The 20568-nt window shown below is 39.2% G+C and overlaps 1 protein-coding gene across 12 annotated transcripts in view; it reads left to right on the plus strand.

The window, feature by feature from the left end:
* The window catches only part of ROBO2 (roundabout guidance receptor 2), a 1044190-nt gene that overhangs the window by 873552 nt on the left and 150070 nt on the right, over positions 1-20568 (plus strand). For all 12 annotated transcript variants that reach the window (XM_042038141.1, XM_042038139.1, XM_042038146.1 and 9 more), the window contains one exon: positions 20295-20452. In XM_042038141.1, coding sequence (XP_041894075.1) covers positions 20295-20452 — 158 coding nt within the window. The remainder of the gene's footprint in view (positions 1-20294; positions 20453-20568) is intronic.

The raw sequence follows: 20568 nt of genomic DNA on the forward strand, positions 1-20568 counted from the left end.
TTCTTCTATCGGCATATATTTTGACTCAAAAATTAACTGTGTCCAAATGGTATTCCAAAAGTCTTTGGTAAGAATTAAATCCCAAGAACCATAGAAAAAGTTCTTAAACAACCATGAAAGGAAATGTTTCAGTTCCTTTTGAGCTTGAATTAAGCTAAAATTTACAAATCGTTGTTCAAGAATCTTTTCAAGTTTAAGATAAATGTCCATATGCAACTCTGAGAGCCAAGAGTCCTTCCACAGTTCCTCCATAATCCAGAGAGAATATCCAAACCAAGGCAAGAAGAGAGAGATCTAGAGTGGTTTTTACTCATTAATTTTCTGTCCTTAGGGATCGGTGTCTTGCCAGTATTATCCATCGTTTGTTACAGTGAAGATACTGTAACACGATGTATCAAACAATGAGGCCCATGGAAAAGAAATATATATGGACAGTTTCTTGCTAGATGTTTCAGAGATGTTTATTTCTCCAGCCGCATGGCCGGAGCTCTGCCGAGGAACTTTTACAATCACGGGACCCGAGGGTCCTTGCCCGCGCAGGGAAACACAAAACAACCAACGGGGAACGAGGCTGACCAGGGGCAGGGAAACCCCGTGTCTGTGCCCTCAGGGCCCCTCTCCCAGGACCCCACAGTTGGGGGGGGAGGGCCCCAACACATGTATAACTGGATATATAATTTCAGAAGGGGAAGCTTTCTTTGGAAAGAACTAAATAGAAATATATATTTTTTTACATATGTTTTAAATAAAGTCTTTCTTCAGTACTTTATGTCAAGGAGACAGCTGGGGAGCACTGGTACTCTTGCTTTAGGGAGAGCTCTGCCCTTTTATATACCTTCCTTGGGCACTTTCAACAAGCAGGTTTTTTGCATGACCACATCTGATCAATGCAGCCAGCCTAACTCAGTCTTTCTAAGCTCTTATTTTGAGATTACTGGATGGGTAGGAGTACTGTCAGAATTACTCGTATGACTATAGAGAGGTGCAGTAGAGAAATTATTCCTATATTATGGTTTAAAGAATAGTATAGTACCATTTTTTAAATGAGTGAATATTTAGTAATGTATTTTGGGAGAAGGGTAGATGAAAATCTGCTCAGATTAAGCTTTGGTCATCACTCCAAGTAGCCATAAAATTGAAATGTTAATCAAAAAAGTTGTTAGCATTGCCAGTTGGATGTTCTGCGCATTTGATACTCTAACTTCATTAACTGTCTACAGTAATTTTTAAACAGGCAGCCTCAGTCCAGCTGTCCTCTTTGGGTATGTCTGCATGACAAAGGCATTAGTTGATGGTGGCAACATGATGTAAACTCTCCCAAGATTCCTGGAAAATACTCCAGGGCTGCTACTGAGTGCTAAAACTCACGTCGTTTATCTTGACTGTAGAGTTGCCTGGGCCAGCTGGATTAGACTGATGTAAATACGTGGGGTGGATCACAGTTTTAATGTGTCTCTGTAGCTGTGCCCTGCAATTGCAGCTGGTATTTGATAGATTCTTTGTTTGCTCTGCTTTTTATTCTTTCTATATTTGGATTCAAGGCAGGAGACAGAAGTACATGTTTTTGGAATCAAATTTGGAAAGCACTTCTAACAGATGTTGATAATTGTATGGCAGTTTTGGCACTGCTAGACAAAAGGATGAACACAGCTGGTTGAACTGTATTTATTAAAAATAAAATGCTGTGAAAAGTCCTCATTTTAGTATAGTGATTAGGCTGGGAGATGCAGAAGTATTTGAACAAAAAAAAAAACAATTGTAATTTTGTGTGTCAATTGTAAAATACTATTTTGGAGTTCAGAAATAATCTAAATTGACTGCAAGTCACACTGCTGCAGTTCATTGCTTTTATCTTTCCTGACTTTTTCACCCCTTTATCTCCAGTTAGATTGCTATTCCAAAAGTATTTGGAGCACGTAGGTGACCTTCAGCAACCCTCCCAAATGTATATACCTTCATCTTTGTATCAAATTAGATGCTGCCTGCTGTTTCAGTATTGTGTCACAAATTCAGTGGATCCTTGTATGGATTCTGAGATCGTTGGATCTCCACAATATTTGTCCTTTGGAGTACAGTTTTGAGTTGTTCACTGCTTTGCTTTTACTTTCAGTGTATTTCCACTTTGAACCCATTAACTGTATGTATTGAACACCTGTCCTGTTTCAGATCCCTGAGGTACCCAGCTCTTAACTTCTCTCTACTTGGAGGAGCAGCCATTAATTACCACTCTTTGTTTCCTCTCACTTAGCTAATTTTTAATCCACAACAAGAATTTACCTCTTACCCTGTGGTTATTTATTTTCCTTAATAGTTCCTTGCCAAGTATCTTATCACAGGCTTTTGTCAAACCAAGTAAGTTATACCTACCAAATCTCCACCGTTCTTCCCGTTTCATTAACAATGTCCAACAATTCAAATAAGGCAGGGGCAGTGTTTTCCATCAGGGAGGTCCAGCTTTATCAATGTGTGTTTCTATGCTATCAGCTACTCTGCAGCTAAATGGAGACATCGAGCCCACTGTATCTTCAGTTTCTTTTTCATAAAGGTCAACTTTATGCTGCTTTCTTGGCTTTTTTTTTTTTTTTTTGTAAATGGTTAAATAGATATCTGTGACAGCATCCTGCTTTTATATTTGGATGCACTCTTTAACATTCATGAATCACTACCTTCACAGTGGGGCAATCAAGTTGAAATCACAGCTGATTTTCCATTTTTCCTAATCTTCCTTGAAAATACTTCTGAAATGTTGTTTTAAAAGTACTTTAATTATTAAACGTATTTTAGGAATACCCAGAGGATAAAAATATGCCTGTTGCATAGTAGAAATTAATATAAAGAGATTTTCTAGGTTTTTTGCACTAATCATCAAATTTCCCTCTGCAACCTGAATTAGCAGCATTGCAATTCCTGTTTTAGACTCCCAAGTAGTATTTCTGAATGCTTTAAATATGATTTGTACGATTTTATTTTAGTGAAGCAACACTTGCATATTTCTTCATTCCTTTTAGTCGTCAGTGAGGCTTGTTCAGAGTTTATGAAGTGCTTCAGAGTCTCAAGTATGAAAATATTTTAGATTTTAAAAGGTTGCCAATGTTAGTAAAAAATACGATGTTCAAAGGTCTTGCTGAAGTTATTGGAGAAATGCTGATAGAAAAAAAAGTCTTAAAAGCTTCCTCTCTCTGTAACTCCCATTGTATGTCTCCCTGTGAAGTGTTCAGTCACAGGTAAAAACTAGAAGCTCACATTTCTATGTGAGATGGCCTTATTCCTTTCAGTATTGAATGTCACACACTTTGAAATAACACTCTGTTGTGCTTAGAAATTCCATAATAGGAGATTCCATGGGTGGGTACCAGCTTTATCTTCATTTCCCACCTCCCTTCCATCTGGGGAAGAATACTTTCTAATTACTTTTGTTTTCCAGATCACTCATGGTCTTTGCTTCCATGCTGAGTGGAGATTACACTCTCCTATTAGCCCTTTTAAGGTCCAAGGAATGCCAGCCATGCCATGTGTGAGCAATCTGCAGGCACTATTAGCACTGCTTCAGTGCCTCTTGATAACACTCGCTAGGAAGTCAATTAAAGACGTCAGGGGGTGGGCTAGGCCGCTTCTTTTTACTAACAACTCTCATTAGGGGGTGGAGAATGGGGAGTTTGAACAGGTGATTTTTAGCATTTTAAATAAGAAATGGGAAAATACCCAGACTAGCTTTCTCTTCTTTTTTTTTTTTTCACCATTAATTCTGTTCTATTTCCTTCCCTTTTTTAATTTTTTTCCCTATTTATATAAACATTTATAAAATCTCTGGCAGCTACACCATTTTACAAAGTCTGAAAGCAGCAGCAAGTACAAATCTCAACAGCAGAAATCTATACAAATGATAAAGACAACAGAAGTCAAATTAGTATTTCAAAAGTTAAAGGAAATCCTTTGGTAGTCATTTTTCAGAGCATCCTCTGATCACAGGCGGCCCCTCTAGTCATGATTTGGCCTGAATTGAGGACACTCTCCCTTTTATAGAAATTTCTAGTACTGCATAGGTTGGGAAGCTTGAGAACTTCTAAATATTCAGGAATATAAAGAAATTTAAAGAATTAAGCAGAATGAGACATGATTGTCCCTGTGTTTTTATACAAGTCTCTGGCAGCTGTGAAAGAGTATACTGCTGGGGATGACACCAGTGAGACTGGGGTGTGGCCTTGAGCAGACACGGTTTTGGTGGTGAATGCTAAATACCACTGACAGTTAACTCCTGAGATGGAAGAATTGGTGTTTCATAAAAGAAATGTAAAATACAGACTAAGCTACATAGAAGCTGTGGTAATTAAAAAATTTGAAACACAGTTCATACTTCTGGATGTGTTTTAGAACCTGAGGGTGATTATTGTTACTCACCAATGAACCTCATTTTTTGAGTATTGCAGACAATATTAGGAAAAAAGAAATGTAAAATCAGTAAGAGATCCAGTTTGTGATTCTTTCTGCTATTTGGGTTTGGCTTTTTTTGGAGGGCCTCTCCCTCTCCCTCTCCCTCTCCTCATCTTCTCCTCATCTTCTCCTCTCCTCATCTTCTCCCCTCCTCATCTTCTCCCCTCCCCTCTCCATTTTTTCCCTTATTACTTTACCGATATTCCAGTGGGATATGGGAGTATACAGTTCAGCTTGCCTTTTCCAATGTTTTGCTTTGAGTAAAGACAGTGAAAATCTGAGTCTTGAACTGAGTCAGGATATGTATTTCCACTCTAGGAACCATCATGATGATTGAGATTCGTTCCAAGCAGGCAATGGAAGGACTCCCAATGTTTTTGAACAAATGTTTTTCATTAGCATGGAGGTTTTGTGACTGAAGTGTCTTTAGTCTTGATACAGAGTAAAAGTGGAAACAAAACTTTGAAATCCTCATTCAAGTCTTCCATTTTCATTATGTGACCCACAAGGTATTTAGTGGTCTTTTTGAGATAAGTTCTTCAGCTAAAAGCCATCATGTGTTTGGAAAGAGCCACATGCAGCACAGCCCCAGTAGGGAAGCATTATATAAGAGTGCATTGTACAGTGTTTTAACAAGATCTGATGCCTTTAAATGATCACCATATCATACCATGAGATAGTACAAAACACTGTTTGTATCTGGCAGTTACCTTGCTATAAGTTAAAATATAACCTGAAATGGTTAGTTGGAATTCTTCAAGCACTTTGAGCTCCCAGCAGCACATCACTCGTGTTAGAGTTCCCATCCTGTCCTGCTGGTGAGCACATCTCACCTCACCTCGCTCCAGCTTCATGCCACAGCAGCAGAGGGATGCAGTGAACAAAATGACTCAGGCAGCAAGAAAGAACTGTTTCTCTGTGTTCCTCTTTTTAAAACTATTACCTCACCTCTGAAACAAAGTGGTTGCTTCTGTGTTCATAAAATTAACAGAAGAGTTTCTGCTTGAGAGGTTTGGATATGCGTAGCCATGATTTCACAAATCTTGCATTAATATCAGCTGTATGTACATATTTCTGCTGTCTAGTTGTCCCTCCATCTATAGCAACTGAAAACCAAGGCTTTAGTACATTTTTGTTTTGAACAACTTTTGTTACTGAATTTTTAGTTTGCGCAGTACTTATGTTGAGGAAAACTAGTAAATAAAATACGTAATTACTTCTTTTCTCAGTGTACCATCCATCTTCTGGTTTATATTTATGGTGTATCATTTACTTTTACTTAATAGAAGAGAATACAATGGAGAGGGATTTCAACATTAATTCTTATTATGCCTGTTACTTATTTTCAGAATTATTTATTTCCATCTTGCTGAGTGTTTGGGAGAAATGACTTAACTTATCTGCTAGTGTGTGCAATAAAGATAAAATGAAAGGTTGTTTACTCGTCTAAAAAGACACGTTATTTGTTTTCTTTTGAAGCAACTGAGAACACGAGATGTAAATTAGTGTAGAAATAGTAATGTGCATCTCCATTAGAAGAGTTATATTTATAAAGGAGTATCAAAAGCAAAATTAGGAAATATGACCTGACTTACTGTATTAAATAACAATTTTCAGCCCACATGCTAATATCTCACCAAACAAGTGCCCTGGATTTATTTTTATAAATTTTATTAAGTTAGGCATTATAGAATTGTCATTTAGACCACTTTGTGAGGAGTTACAGAAAGTACATAGAGGAGATTGTAAAGATCGATGAGACTGATCTGTTCAATGATCAAGGAAAGGAGCCAAAGAAGTCTGATCACCTGTCTGCATCTGGGATCTGAGATCAGTTAATTGTCCAGACTCACCCAGGAAATCTATGGTAAAGCAGGTAACTGCTTTTCATTAGGTACATTCCAGCATGGTATTGCCCCAGAAATGCTGTCCTATTACATACAGTAATTTCAGCTGTTGTTGCTAAACCTGGTTAGTACTTCACTTCTTTTTTTCTTTAGATTATTTTTGTTCTAGTCTGTTATTCCCTACTAATGGTATAGAGATTGAAAATTCACAGACCACTTTTCTCTTTTGTTCCCCTTACACTGACGTGTCTAACCTGCTGCATCTGTATTTAAGTTTAATTGTGTCTTTGGCATGCTAATCAACTTTCACAAGTCGGAAGAATCCATATTGAGTTCATTGTCATATCTGTACGTTAAAAAAAGAGTAGCTGTTTTATAGAAGTGGAATTAATATTTGAAAGCCATAGAAAAGAACAGTGATTGGCATTAAATTAATACTTCAAGACATCTTAAATGGTGTTGCATTAGACAGTTCCTTGAATGACTCAAGGCTTCCAAGTTCTGTTTTTCCCATCTGAGAGTCTGGGCTGTGTACCCTGGCAAGGTGTGTCAGCTTTTCTATCAACCCTTCTGCAGGAGTTAAAGTGAAAGTTAGCAAAATATCTTCTACCCTAATGTCACATGGCAAATAATGGACCCTAGACACTCTCAGTGCTTCCTGAGAAGATATAACTTATATCCCTAGCTTTTGGCTGTTTTGTCACTCCATTTTTACTCGTTACTATGAATTACCACATTCAATTTTTACAAACCAGCACAGCAATTTATTCTAGTAGAAGGGTAAAATAAATGTGATTGGACTTCCATGTTTAGTATAAATCTACGAACCACATACCTAACCATAATAATATCCACTATTACAGTACAGGCAAATTCTACTCCTGAGGCACACTTTTGGCCAGAATTTTATTACTGGCCAAGTCCAGGGCCGAGCCAACCTCTGCTTGGGGATTCTATCACGTGCAAACGTATGGTAGCAATTAATTATGAAAATGAGAGGAAGGCTTTGCAACTGAAAGGCCTCTGCATAATTCCTGCTTGTCCCTGGTGTTGAAAAAGTGATTGGAGGGGTATTATATGACTTAGGAAGTCTGACTTGTAATATATATTGGTGGCAATTTTACCTTATTATTTGGAAACAGAAATTTACCAAGGGCCTTAACTGTTATTTTTTTTAATGTCAATTCAGGTATCACTGTTGCTCGGTTCTGTAAACTGTATCAACATGAACACTTCTCCCAATTGAAAAAAACAACAGGGAGTAAGCAGGAACATAAAATTATTTTTAGAAAATGCTTTTTTAATTACTGAGCTGCTTAATTATTGAGTACTACTGAAAATATCCTGTGAACCTCATCATTATGCAAATGTATTCAGTTTTGGAAACAATTAAATGATAATAAAGCATTCTTTTTTCTTTTACAACATATTACTGCAATGAAGCTGTTACCTCTCAGTGTGCATTTTAATGAGTTTTAAGTAACATTTTAATGAGCTGAACATTACCATAAACCCAAGGATTAGACAAAATTGAATTTACTGGGGAAAAGGAAAGGGTTCATTAAGAGTTAATTATATAGTTTAAGAAGAAATATAACTCATTTTATGATGTCACTTCAACCATGAATTCAGCAGTAGATCTATACTTATTAATAGGTGTAGAAATGCCATTATTATATTGACATAAAAACATGGGTTTGCACACTGCTGCTCAGGCTTCCAATGAAAGTTTCTGTATTGAAATCCCTGGGTCAACTTTGTTCTTATCCAGCTCATTATTACATCTGAGGAGAAAAAATACCAAGCTTTGTATTGCTGGTTTGTAATTCCACCTACTTTTTTTATAAACATCATGAACAGTGAAAGCAAAGTTTAATGGATTTACCATTGCCAGTAGGATCTGAAGGCAGGTTCTGAATAAATGCCTTGGATTTATTATTTTAAAGAGGACTGGTAGAGATTTGAATCCAGCCTGCCAGCTCTCCTGACATGGCCACTGTAACAGTGATGAATGTCTGCAGTTCAGGCTCCTGGATGCCCAGAAATCACAGGTAAATTCCCACATAACAGCTCTACGCTGCCTGCATTTAAATTCAAATGTACATTCAGATGTTGTTCAGATCCTGCATGATGTGGATTTAAAGTGCTCATGCTCAGTAATTTCAGCTACACATTGAATTTACTGCTTCGCCTCTGCCAAAGTTGGCATTTCTGTTCAGCCATTTGACAAAGAGGGAGGGGTTGTAGCTCAGTGCCCTGAGATATTTGATTAGAAAAGAACGAGAAAAAAAATCTTAAAATCTTAAGCAAAGTATTAGTTGTGCTGATTTAGTATAGTCTCTTGTTCATAGGATAGCTCTGTGATCTGCTATTTTTAAAATTAAATAAATAATTTCACTGATGTCACAGCCTTTCAGTAGAGTGAGGGAAGCCTCTGCAGGTGTTGAAAGCTTTCATGAGTTTCAGTAAAATGGGGCTGATCTCCTAAATCCTGCTGCTGTGGGGGAAAGAGCATTCTAGCAGATGTCTGCTTGAAGGAGAAAAATTATGAACTGTGGCCAGCAATTCAACCTGCAGGAGTTCTGTCACTCCTGCTTGAGCCAGACCCAAAGGTGTGTCCCCAGAGTGGCGGTCTTCATCTCGGAGCTTCAAAATGTTAAGGTGAACCTGCAGACCTGCACTGGAAGGATGATTCCTTGCAACAGAAGTCAGGGTACTGGTGGCATTTGAAAAGGAGGCCTGATTAGTACCTTGGATTGAATACATGCTCAAAAGGAAGAGCAAAGAACTAGGAAGCAGGTAATAAATTCTGTATATGAGAGAAAGAAAACAAAGTGCTACTGGCTGTGTGAATATGAGCCACAGAGTACTAGACTTCCGTGTGTTTAGCAGCAGGAATGTTTCCATTTCTTCTGAGTTGTTTCCAGCAGACCTTTCTATTCCTAAGGAAGGAAGGAAGGAAGCCCCTGTGAACAGAATTAAGCTGTAAAATCAGACATGTACCAATTATTGGCTGAGCATTGTTTAGTGCCCCATGCTTTCTCCCCCAAAAGCTCACCTCTTGGTATGAATGTGAGCACAGCCAGACATGTGGAAAAATTCAGAGAGAAACTGAAAATGTTCTACACCTACATCTGGAATTGTTCAGAAAAGGAGGAGCAGAGCTACAGAGGTCCTCCTCAAGGGAGAGTTTAATTCAATTTTCCTTAATTGAAGCTGCACAAGCGAACTACAGAATGTTTCCAGTTCTCCTGGTCTTAGAGAAATCCCACAGCATGCACTGGTTATATAAGCTATTGCATTTTATATATTCCTTATTCTAAGTTCCTCAGTTTAAATACAGGGAAGCATACTGCATAGTTCAACGACACATTTACCTTGCTGGAAAATCTGCTTTAAGTAGTACTATTCTCTCCTGGCCACTTATTTCCTCTGCTTGTAATAGCTTGTCATTCTCTCAGTTGTTTATGAATCTGGGCTGTGAACTGGGTCAGTAGAGTGATCTGGGTTAAAGATCCTCAGCAACAGGAGTTGTTGCTTTTTTTTTTTTTTTTTTTTTTCCTCCCCTAATTGGCATGGAAGGAAATGTTTGTAGTACTTGGCCTAAAATCTATCCCAGGTGAATACTGTGGTGGAAGCTGAAAATTCCCTCCATCCAATCCTGTCGAGTCTAATAATCTAATCTGCCTCTTTCAATATTCTGCTTTGTCTATCATATGGTACTTGAATATTTTATCTAGCTAGTATAGCCTCTTGCTTTCCAATGCAATCAAAGAATGACAGTATCTCTATAAGTGTACACAAATTTCCTGGTTTATGGAAACTACAGACACAGGTACTGTGTGTCTACTTAAACTCCATGCGGAGAAGGAGGGAAATTAGTGACTTCAATGTGCTGGAAGGTTTCTGTTTAAACCTGTTTAACATTTAGTTATGAAATGTTGCCTGAGCTGGAATAGAGTCTGTTGCAGTTGGAAGGGAGGCAAGAGGAAGAGGGAAGATTGCAAAATGGATTTTGTACTCTAATGTGGGATTCATGGAGGTCTTTCAGACCCTTCAGAGGAATGTGAGCCCTTCATAGGAAGGGCTGTTCCAGCTGTTGAGTAACTTAAAGGCTGTTTCACAGGCACATCTCAGATTGCTGCATTTCTGTAGTCTGGGGTATACAGTTGTGGTGTGCTCATTGTCAATTTTCTCTTATTTTAAAGGAGTCAGCAGATATGTAGTTACCCCGATTTTCTCTTGTACACAACTGCCAGAGAAATATTCAGCACCAAGGGTTTTGAAGGACATGTGGCATGTGAAGGTTTTATTTTATTATTCTAGTTTTTTGTACTCATCACTTTTTTATTATATAAAATTTGTTGTACATGAAGTAACGCTTTGGGACAGCAGTACTAGTTAAAAACAGAAAAAAATATTGTCTCACATTTACTACAATTCACAACATTATGCTACTATATTTTCAGCAGTGTGTCTGGGTGTAACCCCTTAACTGAAGGTCACTTGGAGTCTCAGGCACAGCACAGTGTGACTCGAGGGTGGAGATGGACATCCAGGTTCTGGTCTCTCTCTGGGTGCTTAAGCTCCCCTTTCAAAATTGTTGCTTCAGGCTATTATGGTTGGTCTTTGCTCCTGCTTCTTTAATTTTTTTCTTTTCTTTCCTCTTGCACCATGTAGTGAATAATAATAAGGGCAATGTGAACTCTTATGTTCTTTTTTACTTTTGAAAATAACTGGGAGAGTTCTATTTTATACTGAATAGAAGTAATTCCTTGTGCTATTTGAATAGATCAAAACTGCAAAAGGTTACTGGCAAATTGCACCAGTTTCTTCTTTGTTTTGCATAAAATCTCAAAATGAAGGCTTTCTTTTCATGTTTAGACCACAGCAAACTGCTGTTCTATCTAGATGTTTGTGAATTATTTCCTGGTTGGTATATGTTGACAGAACTCAAACTACTTCATCCCAAGAACACTTTATTATAGGTTCTACATATCACATTGCTCCTTCTCTTTTTAGAGCTCTGGAAGCTTAAATTTATTATGCAGAATGATGTGATAGAAAGTGACAGATAAATTCTTTCGCATTTTTCAAGATAATCCAGAAAATATGTTCTGTAACATTTTTTGTCCACTGTTAAATTTGAAAGAATTTGAAATTCCTTTTCTGAAGGAGGAACCCAATCACAAAACTTCAAAAGTGACCCAAACATCGGAAGAAAATAAAAGCTTTTCTTGTCCTCAGAGATGATAGAGTAGAAGTTATGAAGAACAGTTTCTCTTGGCCATGCAGCCTTACTTCTTTAATTTATTGAATAATAAATATTAAAGTAATATTGAATTAAATAATATGCAAACATAAGTGATGGAGGAATTTTAGGAGGTGGGGCTTTGTTGTAAATTCTTTCAGATGGGATGCCAGGACATGCCTCAGTGGCAGCCATGCAAGCACATTTTATGCTTTTCCAGTTTCCATTCTGTATTTGCTGGGGCAAATTCTACAAAGAGTGGAAACAGTTGAGCCTTTCAGAAGGTTGATGACTAAAGGTCAGGTCCAGAAGGAGATGCTGCTGGTGAGCCTGTCTGCCATGACATGCCCATTTCTGGGACAGAGCATGTGAGGCCAGCCAAGCTTATGGAGCCTGTTGAAATGGCATCTGGCAAGCACCCCAAAATGGCCCATTGACATGGGGACAGTTTGTAGGATGGGAAGGGAGGTATTTGAGAAGCAGCAGGGGACTCCCACTGGTTTTGTGTACCAGCTGTGGATGCATCTCACGCTCCGTGTCTGATGAAGTGTGGCTGCATAGTCCCCTCGTGATGGTTACAAAAGCTTATTGTGGAATATGTGCCTTGCTATGTCTGCTCCAATATCTCATTTTCTATCCTGACTTCTGAAGGGAGCAGCAGGACCAAAAAAAAAAAAAATCCTGCTCACAAAAAATTGACTAGATGAGTTTTATGTTACAGTTAACAGATAGAGACCATGGTTGGGCATGGAGAAATGGGGGATGGACGGAAGAGGATTCCTATGTTGGGCAAGAGCCTATTTTGTTTGATGTTTTGCCTAATGTGGCTGAAGTATAGCAGTAATGTGGCAGTGCCCCCTGCCAAGACGGGAAAGCATCCCAGCTGTTGTGTATGTGTTGTGTATGTGTACACAAGAAGTTTATTAGAGGCTATTCACACTTCAGTGGAGCTCTGAGATTGCAGTCTGTATTATATTGGCTAAATGAAGCATGTAACATTCTATATTTCTCATACGAGAAATATTCATTCATTTGTATTCATTTTCATGATTCTCATCTGCTCTTATTCTTTTGTTTTACCGAGGGCACGTGTACATTTTAGGTGTTTTGGCTGGCCTTGAACTGGAAACCCAGGGGACTGATGGAATTAAAGTAGTTGTAGGAGAAGCAGCTTCAGTTTAGAAACAGAAAAGTTCAGTTGCACAATGCTGTCTCAAACTCTAGGTAGCTTTCAGTAGGTTAATCACAGTGCTGCAGGTACTTGGCACTGCTACTTTCGTACTCACAACAGCAAACCTGCGTGTTAATATACTGTAGTTTCTGAACTTTACTAGTTAAATCTGTACCTTCTGAGGAATCTCTCTACTGTACACATAGATTCATAGTGTCCAGTTTCTTGTACACGATGAAAAGCTCCCACCAGAATTTTGTTTGTATATCAGTAGCGTCTGAGGTTTTTTGGATGCCAATGCTTTTGAAAAATTTTTATGGATTCTTAGTTCTTTTAAGTTTCTTCTTTGCTTCGTTGGCAACCAAAGGCAAACAGGCAAAGTCTAATCTATCCTTTTATGACAGTAGCCAAGGAGACATTGTGGAGTATTTCCTCTTTTCCTAAACACGATCCTCCCTACTGCATTGTTGGGAGGGAAGCATAGGTGATGGGGTTTGAAGAGTCTGTAGTGCTTTTGGTGAAAGTAGTCCCATATTCCTGCTGCAAAGAAGACATTCTGGCATAAAACTGACAGAAAAAGTGTCACTTCAGTTTTCATGTGGTGTTTCCTTAAGCTGTGCTCACTTCCACATCTGATACTCACATTAGTTGGTAAAAAAATAAATAAGTAATTTATTTACTTGTGTAATGCCCATGATTTTCTGAATATGTAGTACATTAAAAGTGAAGATCGTGTAAAAGCTACCTTCAGATCTGAGTTAAACTGCTAAAAGTCTGATCCTTGTGGAATTTGAAGACTTACAGCGGACCATGCACTTCTTTAAAGTTTGTTGTCTACAATTACGGTATCAGTTCTTTTAGAAAGTCTCTGAACTTTAAGCAAGTCATTGGGTTTTCAGTTTCAGTGAAATAAAACTCCTAGTAATGTGTCTCTTGTTCACATTAGCAATCTGTGCAGTGCATTCATCAAGACTGATTATGCTTTAAGAATAAGAAAAAAGAAATCTGCTCTGTATCCTAGAGAAAATTTTTCAACGTATTATGTTGTATAGCTTTAGATTTCTGAAATTACTTAAATGTGGTCTTCAGGATATTTGCATTCATAAAGAATACTTGGTTATGCTTATTGCTTCCCTTTGCCTTTCTTGACTGTCAAAACACAGTGATGCTTTTTAAGATTTATAGCAGATGGGTAATGAGATTGCTGACTGTTAACTGCAGCATTCAGAATTTGCTGGTGGAAGGAGGTGGGATTTTAAAACAGGGAGAAGGTTATTGGGGATTCATTGCAAGGAAGGCAGGTGATAGAACTTCGTTTTCAATCAGGAGGCTTAAACATAAATATGTTATGTTCTAAATTAGAAAAATCTCCACTCTTCATGTTATCTAGTAGTCATGTAAAAATCTTTCAGAAAAAAAGATACAGAGATGTCAGATTGCATTCAAATGATCACAATGAATCACAAGAAAGGCAGGGAGATTATACAATTTTTCAGTAAGTATATTCAGGCTGTATTGCATATGCTTACTTCAGCCCAAATAGCAGTCTTTAAAAAATCAGGAAGAAATCATAAGCTAAAGTCTGCAATAACTATCACTTGTATACCTGTGTAATTGTGCAAAAGGGAAAATAGATTGGCAGTGCCCTTAACTGGGCTAGAAAGATTTCAAAGTCTGACTCCTGCAGTGTGTGCTGTAAATAAGAAAGGAAAAAGTCTGTCTTCTTTCCTGACCTTTGTACAGTCAGCTAGTTGGGGTACACCTCAGACTGCAATTTAGAGGAGAGGCAAAAAGCCAGCTATCTCCCACTGACTCCGTTTGGAATCTGTGTCCTGACTCATCACTGTTGCTTCACCCACCTCAACACTGTAATTCTCTGCTCACCTGGTTTATATAGATTCCATCTTTAGAAGTAACACTTTTACGTTTAGACGTTAATGTTTAGCATAATCTTTTGTATGTCTATATCTGTGTATATGAACAGTTAAAAGTTTTAGAGGATATGTCAGGGTTTTTTCCACATTTTTGTCTTTACTGAGGCCTGAGAATAAAGAGCAAGCTTCCTTGAGCTGTAAGTACTGGATAAGTTACTAAGTTCAGAAGCACATGATATAGTGAGAAAAAGGGAAGAAGCCAAAGAAAGTTTCTGAATTGGCAAGGAAGAAGATTCTCCTTTTGTTTCTTGATGCAGGTATCTCTGTGCTGCTCTCTTCATTACTTTGATTTCTAGGTACCCTACTAATCAAACATGGTTGAAGCTACTAGACTCTGAAAATATCCTAACACTTCTGAAAATTATTCTCATAGGCTTGGGGCTCATGGTAAATTGGCTAGCATTCGTGTCTGTGAGGCAGTATCAGGAGATAGGCAAAAGATGGGGAAAACAGGAGGAAAAAATAGCTCCTTATAATGTATATATTTTTAAAGGTAGCAGCTTTTTCCTGGCTGCAGCTTTTTCCTCTGCACATGCAGAGGGAGCTCGAGAACTCCCTGAGAGTCTTGCCTAGGACTGTTGCCTAGGTTGTGTGTTTTTGTTACAATTTTCCTTACAAAATGAGACAGAGGCAGTTGCTAAAACAAAGAGGTCGGGCTGCAGCATCTTCAAACAAAATGTATTATTATTCTTTACAAGGAAGGTTGTCTGTGACCCCTTGAGGTTTTTTTCTGTCACCCTGTTTCAGCAGGTAGTGCTGGCTTGCTCAGGGACCATTTCAGCAGATCATACACATTAGTCAAGATCTAAAATACCTCCCTGCACCATATGCTACCTAAAGTATAATAATCCTTTAATCTGTCCACTGCATGACATCTGGGCAGTTATTTGACTTCATAACTCATGTCGATTGTTCATACCAGTATGTATCAGAGGAGGGAAGTGCCAAAGCAGTGGGTTTAGGAAAGTGCCTGTGGGGAAGTGCCTTGGATCAGGGGAGACCTACTTGTGGTGTGGCAGATGACCAAACTGTGTAAAATCTTTATATGAGAATGATATTATCCTGAGATAAGCACAAAACAGAGCAGGAGGGGGAAGAGGAACTACCAGGACCCAAGTTACAGAAGCGCATTAATATTTACTCAATATCTCTTTATACCCTCTAGTCAGCACAACAGATGTAGCTGTGTTTTAAGACATTGTAATTCATTGAAAAAGGCAACAGAGATACTCTTTCCCTCCCTTCTGTCCCTGGTAATTTCAGACGTTTGCCATGCACACAGGGGGGAGGAGGTAGAGAGACAAGTGCTGGTGGGAGAAGAATGCAATTATCCCAAAGCCTCCTGACGGGCATCCACTTCTTCCTTCCAGCTTAGCTGCTCTGACCACAGGCTGGGGGCTCATGGGACATGGACCAGATTGAAAAAGTGGAAGCAGACAGATGGTTATTTGTAATCATCATGTAAATGTAAATCCTATAAAAATGTTTTCTTTCTAAGAGCCTGAAAGCTGGAAAGAAGGATTAGGGCATGGATATCTAGCCTAGAATAATTTTGACCCCGCCACCTTCCCTCCTACCCCATAAACATCGTAGTTTATCTCCACTTCCTTTAAACAAATTGCTGGAACCTCAGCCGAGGAAATTAATTCGGTTTCCATGTAATTCCCTGAGTTTATGAGCATCAGTTTGACCGGGGCCTGGATTTGGGCCTAAGCTGGCAGGTGCTGGTTAGCAGCTGCCTTGGGAGCAGGGGCTCCTTTTTGCTCCTTTCCCCCTCATCCCTCGCTCTGGCAGGTGCGTGCTCCACGTGTTTATCCCGCGGATAAACTGCCGCGGCTGGATGTGCTCCCTTTCCCTGGTTACACTCCTGGCTACCTGCAAATGGCACTACGGGGCCTTAAAGACTGCCGTGACTGCTCACAGACATCTATCTTGTTGGAGCAGCATCAGCTTGTTTGAGCCACAAAGAGACCGATCAAACTTTAATTAACTTTTGTCCGCAGCACCACTGTAGGCTGTGTGTGCACTTCAGCTGTTCTTTGTAGCTCTCCAGTCCCTCGGTGCCTTTTCAGACAGCAAGGCCCAGCCATCCAGAAGCTTTTGCCCTTGCAAGGCTTTGCCTTTTGGAACGTGAGGGTGTTTGTGCTTGGGGGGAGCAGCCCCTGGGGCCAGCTGCGCTGCAGTCCCAGGGTGGACAGGCAGGGTGGGGAATCTTCCTCTTTGGCACCCTTGTTTAATCATAACATCACAGAAAGGTTTAGCTTGGAAGAGACTTAAAGATCATCCAGTGACCCATAGGTACGGACACCTTTCACTAGACCAGATTGCTCAGAGTTCCACTCAGACTGGCCTTGAACACTTCCAGGGACTGGGCAGCCACAGTTTCTCTGGGCAATCTGTGTCAGTGCCTCACCATCCTCACAGTAAAGAATGTAAGGTAACACTCAAGAATGTAGGGGAACACCCATGCAAGCACCAAGGGAGCTGTGTGCAAAATTGGAATAAAGCAAAGCAAGAACACAGGATGAGGAAGAGGAGGCTGGTGACAACATTTTTCTGCTGGTGTTGAATTTTTAAAACATTAGTATTTGTGCCCTGCCAAAAGGGCCCTGAGGATGGCTGGCTTCTCACGTGAACAAAAGCCTTTTGCCTGGGTGTGGAGAGGGTGGTCTGCTCAGACATGCTAATAGTTATTTGGAAGTACCCAGCAATTGTGGATAATTGGCTGAGGAATATTCTGCAGCTCTCAATCATTTTTCTGTTTTCACAGATGACTGTACCATTAGATATGGTGAGTGCACTAAGCTGCACTGCAACTTTTCCATTTACTGTGCTAATATGTGTGAACTCAACTTCCAGTTGATGCTCCTTCCTTCTGTGGCTTCCTGTGCCCACTCCAGGAGGAAAGCCAAGCTCGCCAGCTCATGCTCTGGCCTCCTCTTCCCTGCTCCCTCTCTCCCAGGGTGATACTTGGATGTTCTGGGGTGGCTGGGCTGATCAGATTAATGTCTGTGCTTTATTTCATTGTTGTTAGATTGCATTGAAATACTGAATCACAGGAATGGCAGCCTGTACCCTTTGCTCTTTACCTTGTTTTTCTCTCTGCTTTTATTCTTTTCTTCCCTTCCTTTACCTGGATTTTTCCTTTTTGGCTCCCCAAAGTTAGTGTTTCCCCCTCTTCCCCTCTGAGTTACTCTCTCATTTTAATTTCTGTTTCACACATTTTTCTCTTATCTTTGCTTTTCTGTCACTACTTTATTTTTTCCCTATTTCTTTTTTCTCCAACCATATTTTTCCCTCTAAAACACAGAATGCTTTAGATGGAAATGGTGAGATATATCTATTCAAGATTCACATATGTGCTGAGGTGCAGAGCAAGATTAAGCAAAGTCTGTAGCATCAATTTTGTCTTCTATTCAAGCCAGTTTTGCAGTGAGACTTTAGGTAAAGGAACGTGATAAAATCAAATCACCTCTTAGCCTCATATTCTGAGGCTGATTGGAACCTTACACAGTTGCTGGGATGATTCAGAGAAATTTAATGTAATTTACTGTGTATCACTCCAAGAAACTGTGTTTGTCAGGTTCATATAGCAGTGTGAAATGTTCAGGGAAAATGCTTTCCTTAATATTGTTGCCAGGAGTTAGGAGTCAGGAATATAAAGCCATTATGTGGTGGGATCTGCTGATTTTCTGGGGATTTTCCACTAATGGATTTGCACTGAAATTCTGTAATTGCAAGTAGAATCAAGCCAATAAAAATAATATTTATTTTGTGTCTAATAATAATGGAAGAAGTGAATTATTATCTATTTACCAGTTATACAAAAGTGGGCATAGCATTGTCTAGAATTACTGTTGCTTCCTGTGTATCATGGGGATCACAGAGACATAGGAAGATACTTTCCTAAAAACCATGATTTTTTTAAGACCTTTTTTCTGGTTCTTTCTCTGACATTCCCATGGTATTGACTTTCTTGGCTTTGCAAAGTGTTGTACTGCCAAATAGCAGCAGCCCATGATCTTCATCCTACTAATTCTGTGCTCTGCATTGCTTAGGTTATTTCTTCCATTTGATCTTGAAGTTCTATAAATTCCATTTCTGCCAATTTGATTATTGTGAATCAGAAGTGTATGAGGGGTTTGTATTATTCAGAAATATTTTGGGATTGAGTTTTTTGTTATCTATTGGGTGTGTCACCTAAGAAGACTATGGGTTCTTGCCAGAGCTGCATTTGTTGCCAGCTGCCTCCTGTCACTTTTATTTTATGCTTCAAGAGCAAGACCTAAATAGTCACTTCTTTTGTGTGTGTGTGTGTTAGAAAAGGAATTAACTTCCAATTAATTCCTTCCTTCCTCTGGGATCTACCTGTGTATTCCAAAATGGAGAACAATAAAAGTTACCTCCATGTCATTTTGAGTGCCACATATGTACAGCCCACTCACCTCAGACTATTCAGAGACCAATTCTTCTATGTATTAATCATATTTTTCTTCTGGCTTATTACAGAAGAGAAAAATACTCAGTTCCAAATGTTAAAATGGGGCACGTTTTATTAACATTGAAAGCAGTAAATTATCTCTGCTTATGAAATGAGACTGAGCAATTTCTGCTGAACTCTTCCTGACTTGCCCCTTCACTAGGATACAGTGTTTTCTAATTTCTCAGAGGGCCCTGGTTCCATTAAGGGCGAGAACTGTTTTAAAGCTGTAATGAAAGCCATGCGTAGCTGAAATTCAAGGAGGGGCAGTGCCCTAAATTCTATTTCGGTAGCTCATCTAGAGCTATTTTCAGTTTTATGTTTATAAGAATGTCAATTAACCTAGAGACTAGGACACACATGGAAGAATAAGGATGAAGTGGATATCATTCTAACACACTGAAGCCAGCTAGTTGGACCTAATCCTTTCCAGAAGCTTGATTTACATAAGAAGCTGGCCTGTGTTGCCTAATTTAGTTCTCAAACAGCTTGGTGATTTAAATGCTCTTTCTTTTCAGTGTAGTGGTACAGGGCTAGTCAAGGTGGCAAAAATATTAGAACTAAAAATAGAGAAGGAAGCAATAAATATGCTGGAAGTACATTGCTATCAGTTTTATTTCTCTGCCACCTTTCAGAACTGGTGACCATTTTGGCATGTATGTGCCAAAATTACAATAATAGCAGTAATAATGGCAATGGCCTTAATCAAGTTGTAACTCTGCAATTCAGTATTAGTTCTTTACCTAGCTTGTGCTGGAGTTGGAGACCCAGGCAAGGCAGATATTGAGCAGGTTGTTTTCTGTCATGAAAAGAGCTTAACATCCAACCTGCAATGCTACTTTTGCAATGCTGGAAAGAGACCCTGTCAAGGTTAAGAGGAGTAACGGGTGCTACAAGTCTTTCTAAGTTAAATACAGAGCAGTGTTCTTATCTGCAAAGAAAAAAAAAAGGGAAAACAAAAGCCATGTATGTGAAATCTGCCTCCACTGGACAAAAGGGCATATCTGCCCATCTTCATTTATGACATCTTTTACAGTCAATATAAGATGCAAAGTCATCACCTAATGATGTTTGAGACTTTTTTGGTCAATATTATGTGTTTCTACCTTTTTTTTCCCTCCACTTCCAATGTCATCACTTCTATTAATTTTTTTCCTCTCTCCCTCATTTATCGCTGTAGTGCTACGGGATGACTTCCGCCAAAACCCTACAGATGTGGTGGTGGCAGCTGGAGAGCCTGCAATACTGGAGTGCCAGCCACCTCGAGGGCACCCTGAGCCTACCATCTACTGGAAGAAGGACAAAGTCCGTATTGATGACAGGGAGGAGCGGATCAGTGTGAGTACAACTCAGGTGGTTTTTTGTCTGTAGACACGGGGTCCACAGCTGAGTGCAGCAGAGCTTACACAGCTTTATAACCTTCATTCCCACAGAGACTCGTCGTTGTTCTTGGC

Source organism: Corvus kubaryi, unplaced genomic scaffold, assembly GCF_017639235.1.
Source record: "Corvus kubaryi isolate FWS band 111438036 unplaced genomic scaffold, C.kubaryi_AGA036_p1.0 37391, whole genome shotgun sequence".
NCBI classification, from domain to species: Eukaryota; Metazoa; Chordata; class Aves; order Passeriformes; family Corvidae; genus Corvus; species Corvus kubaryi.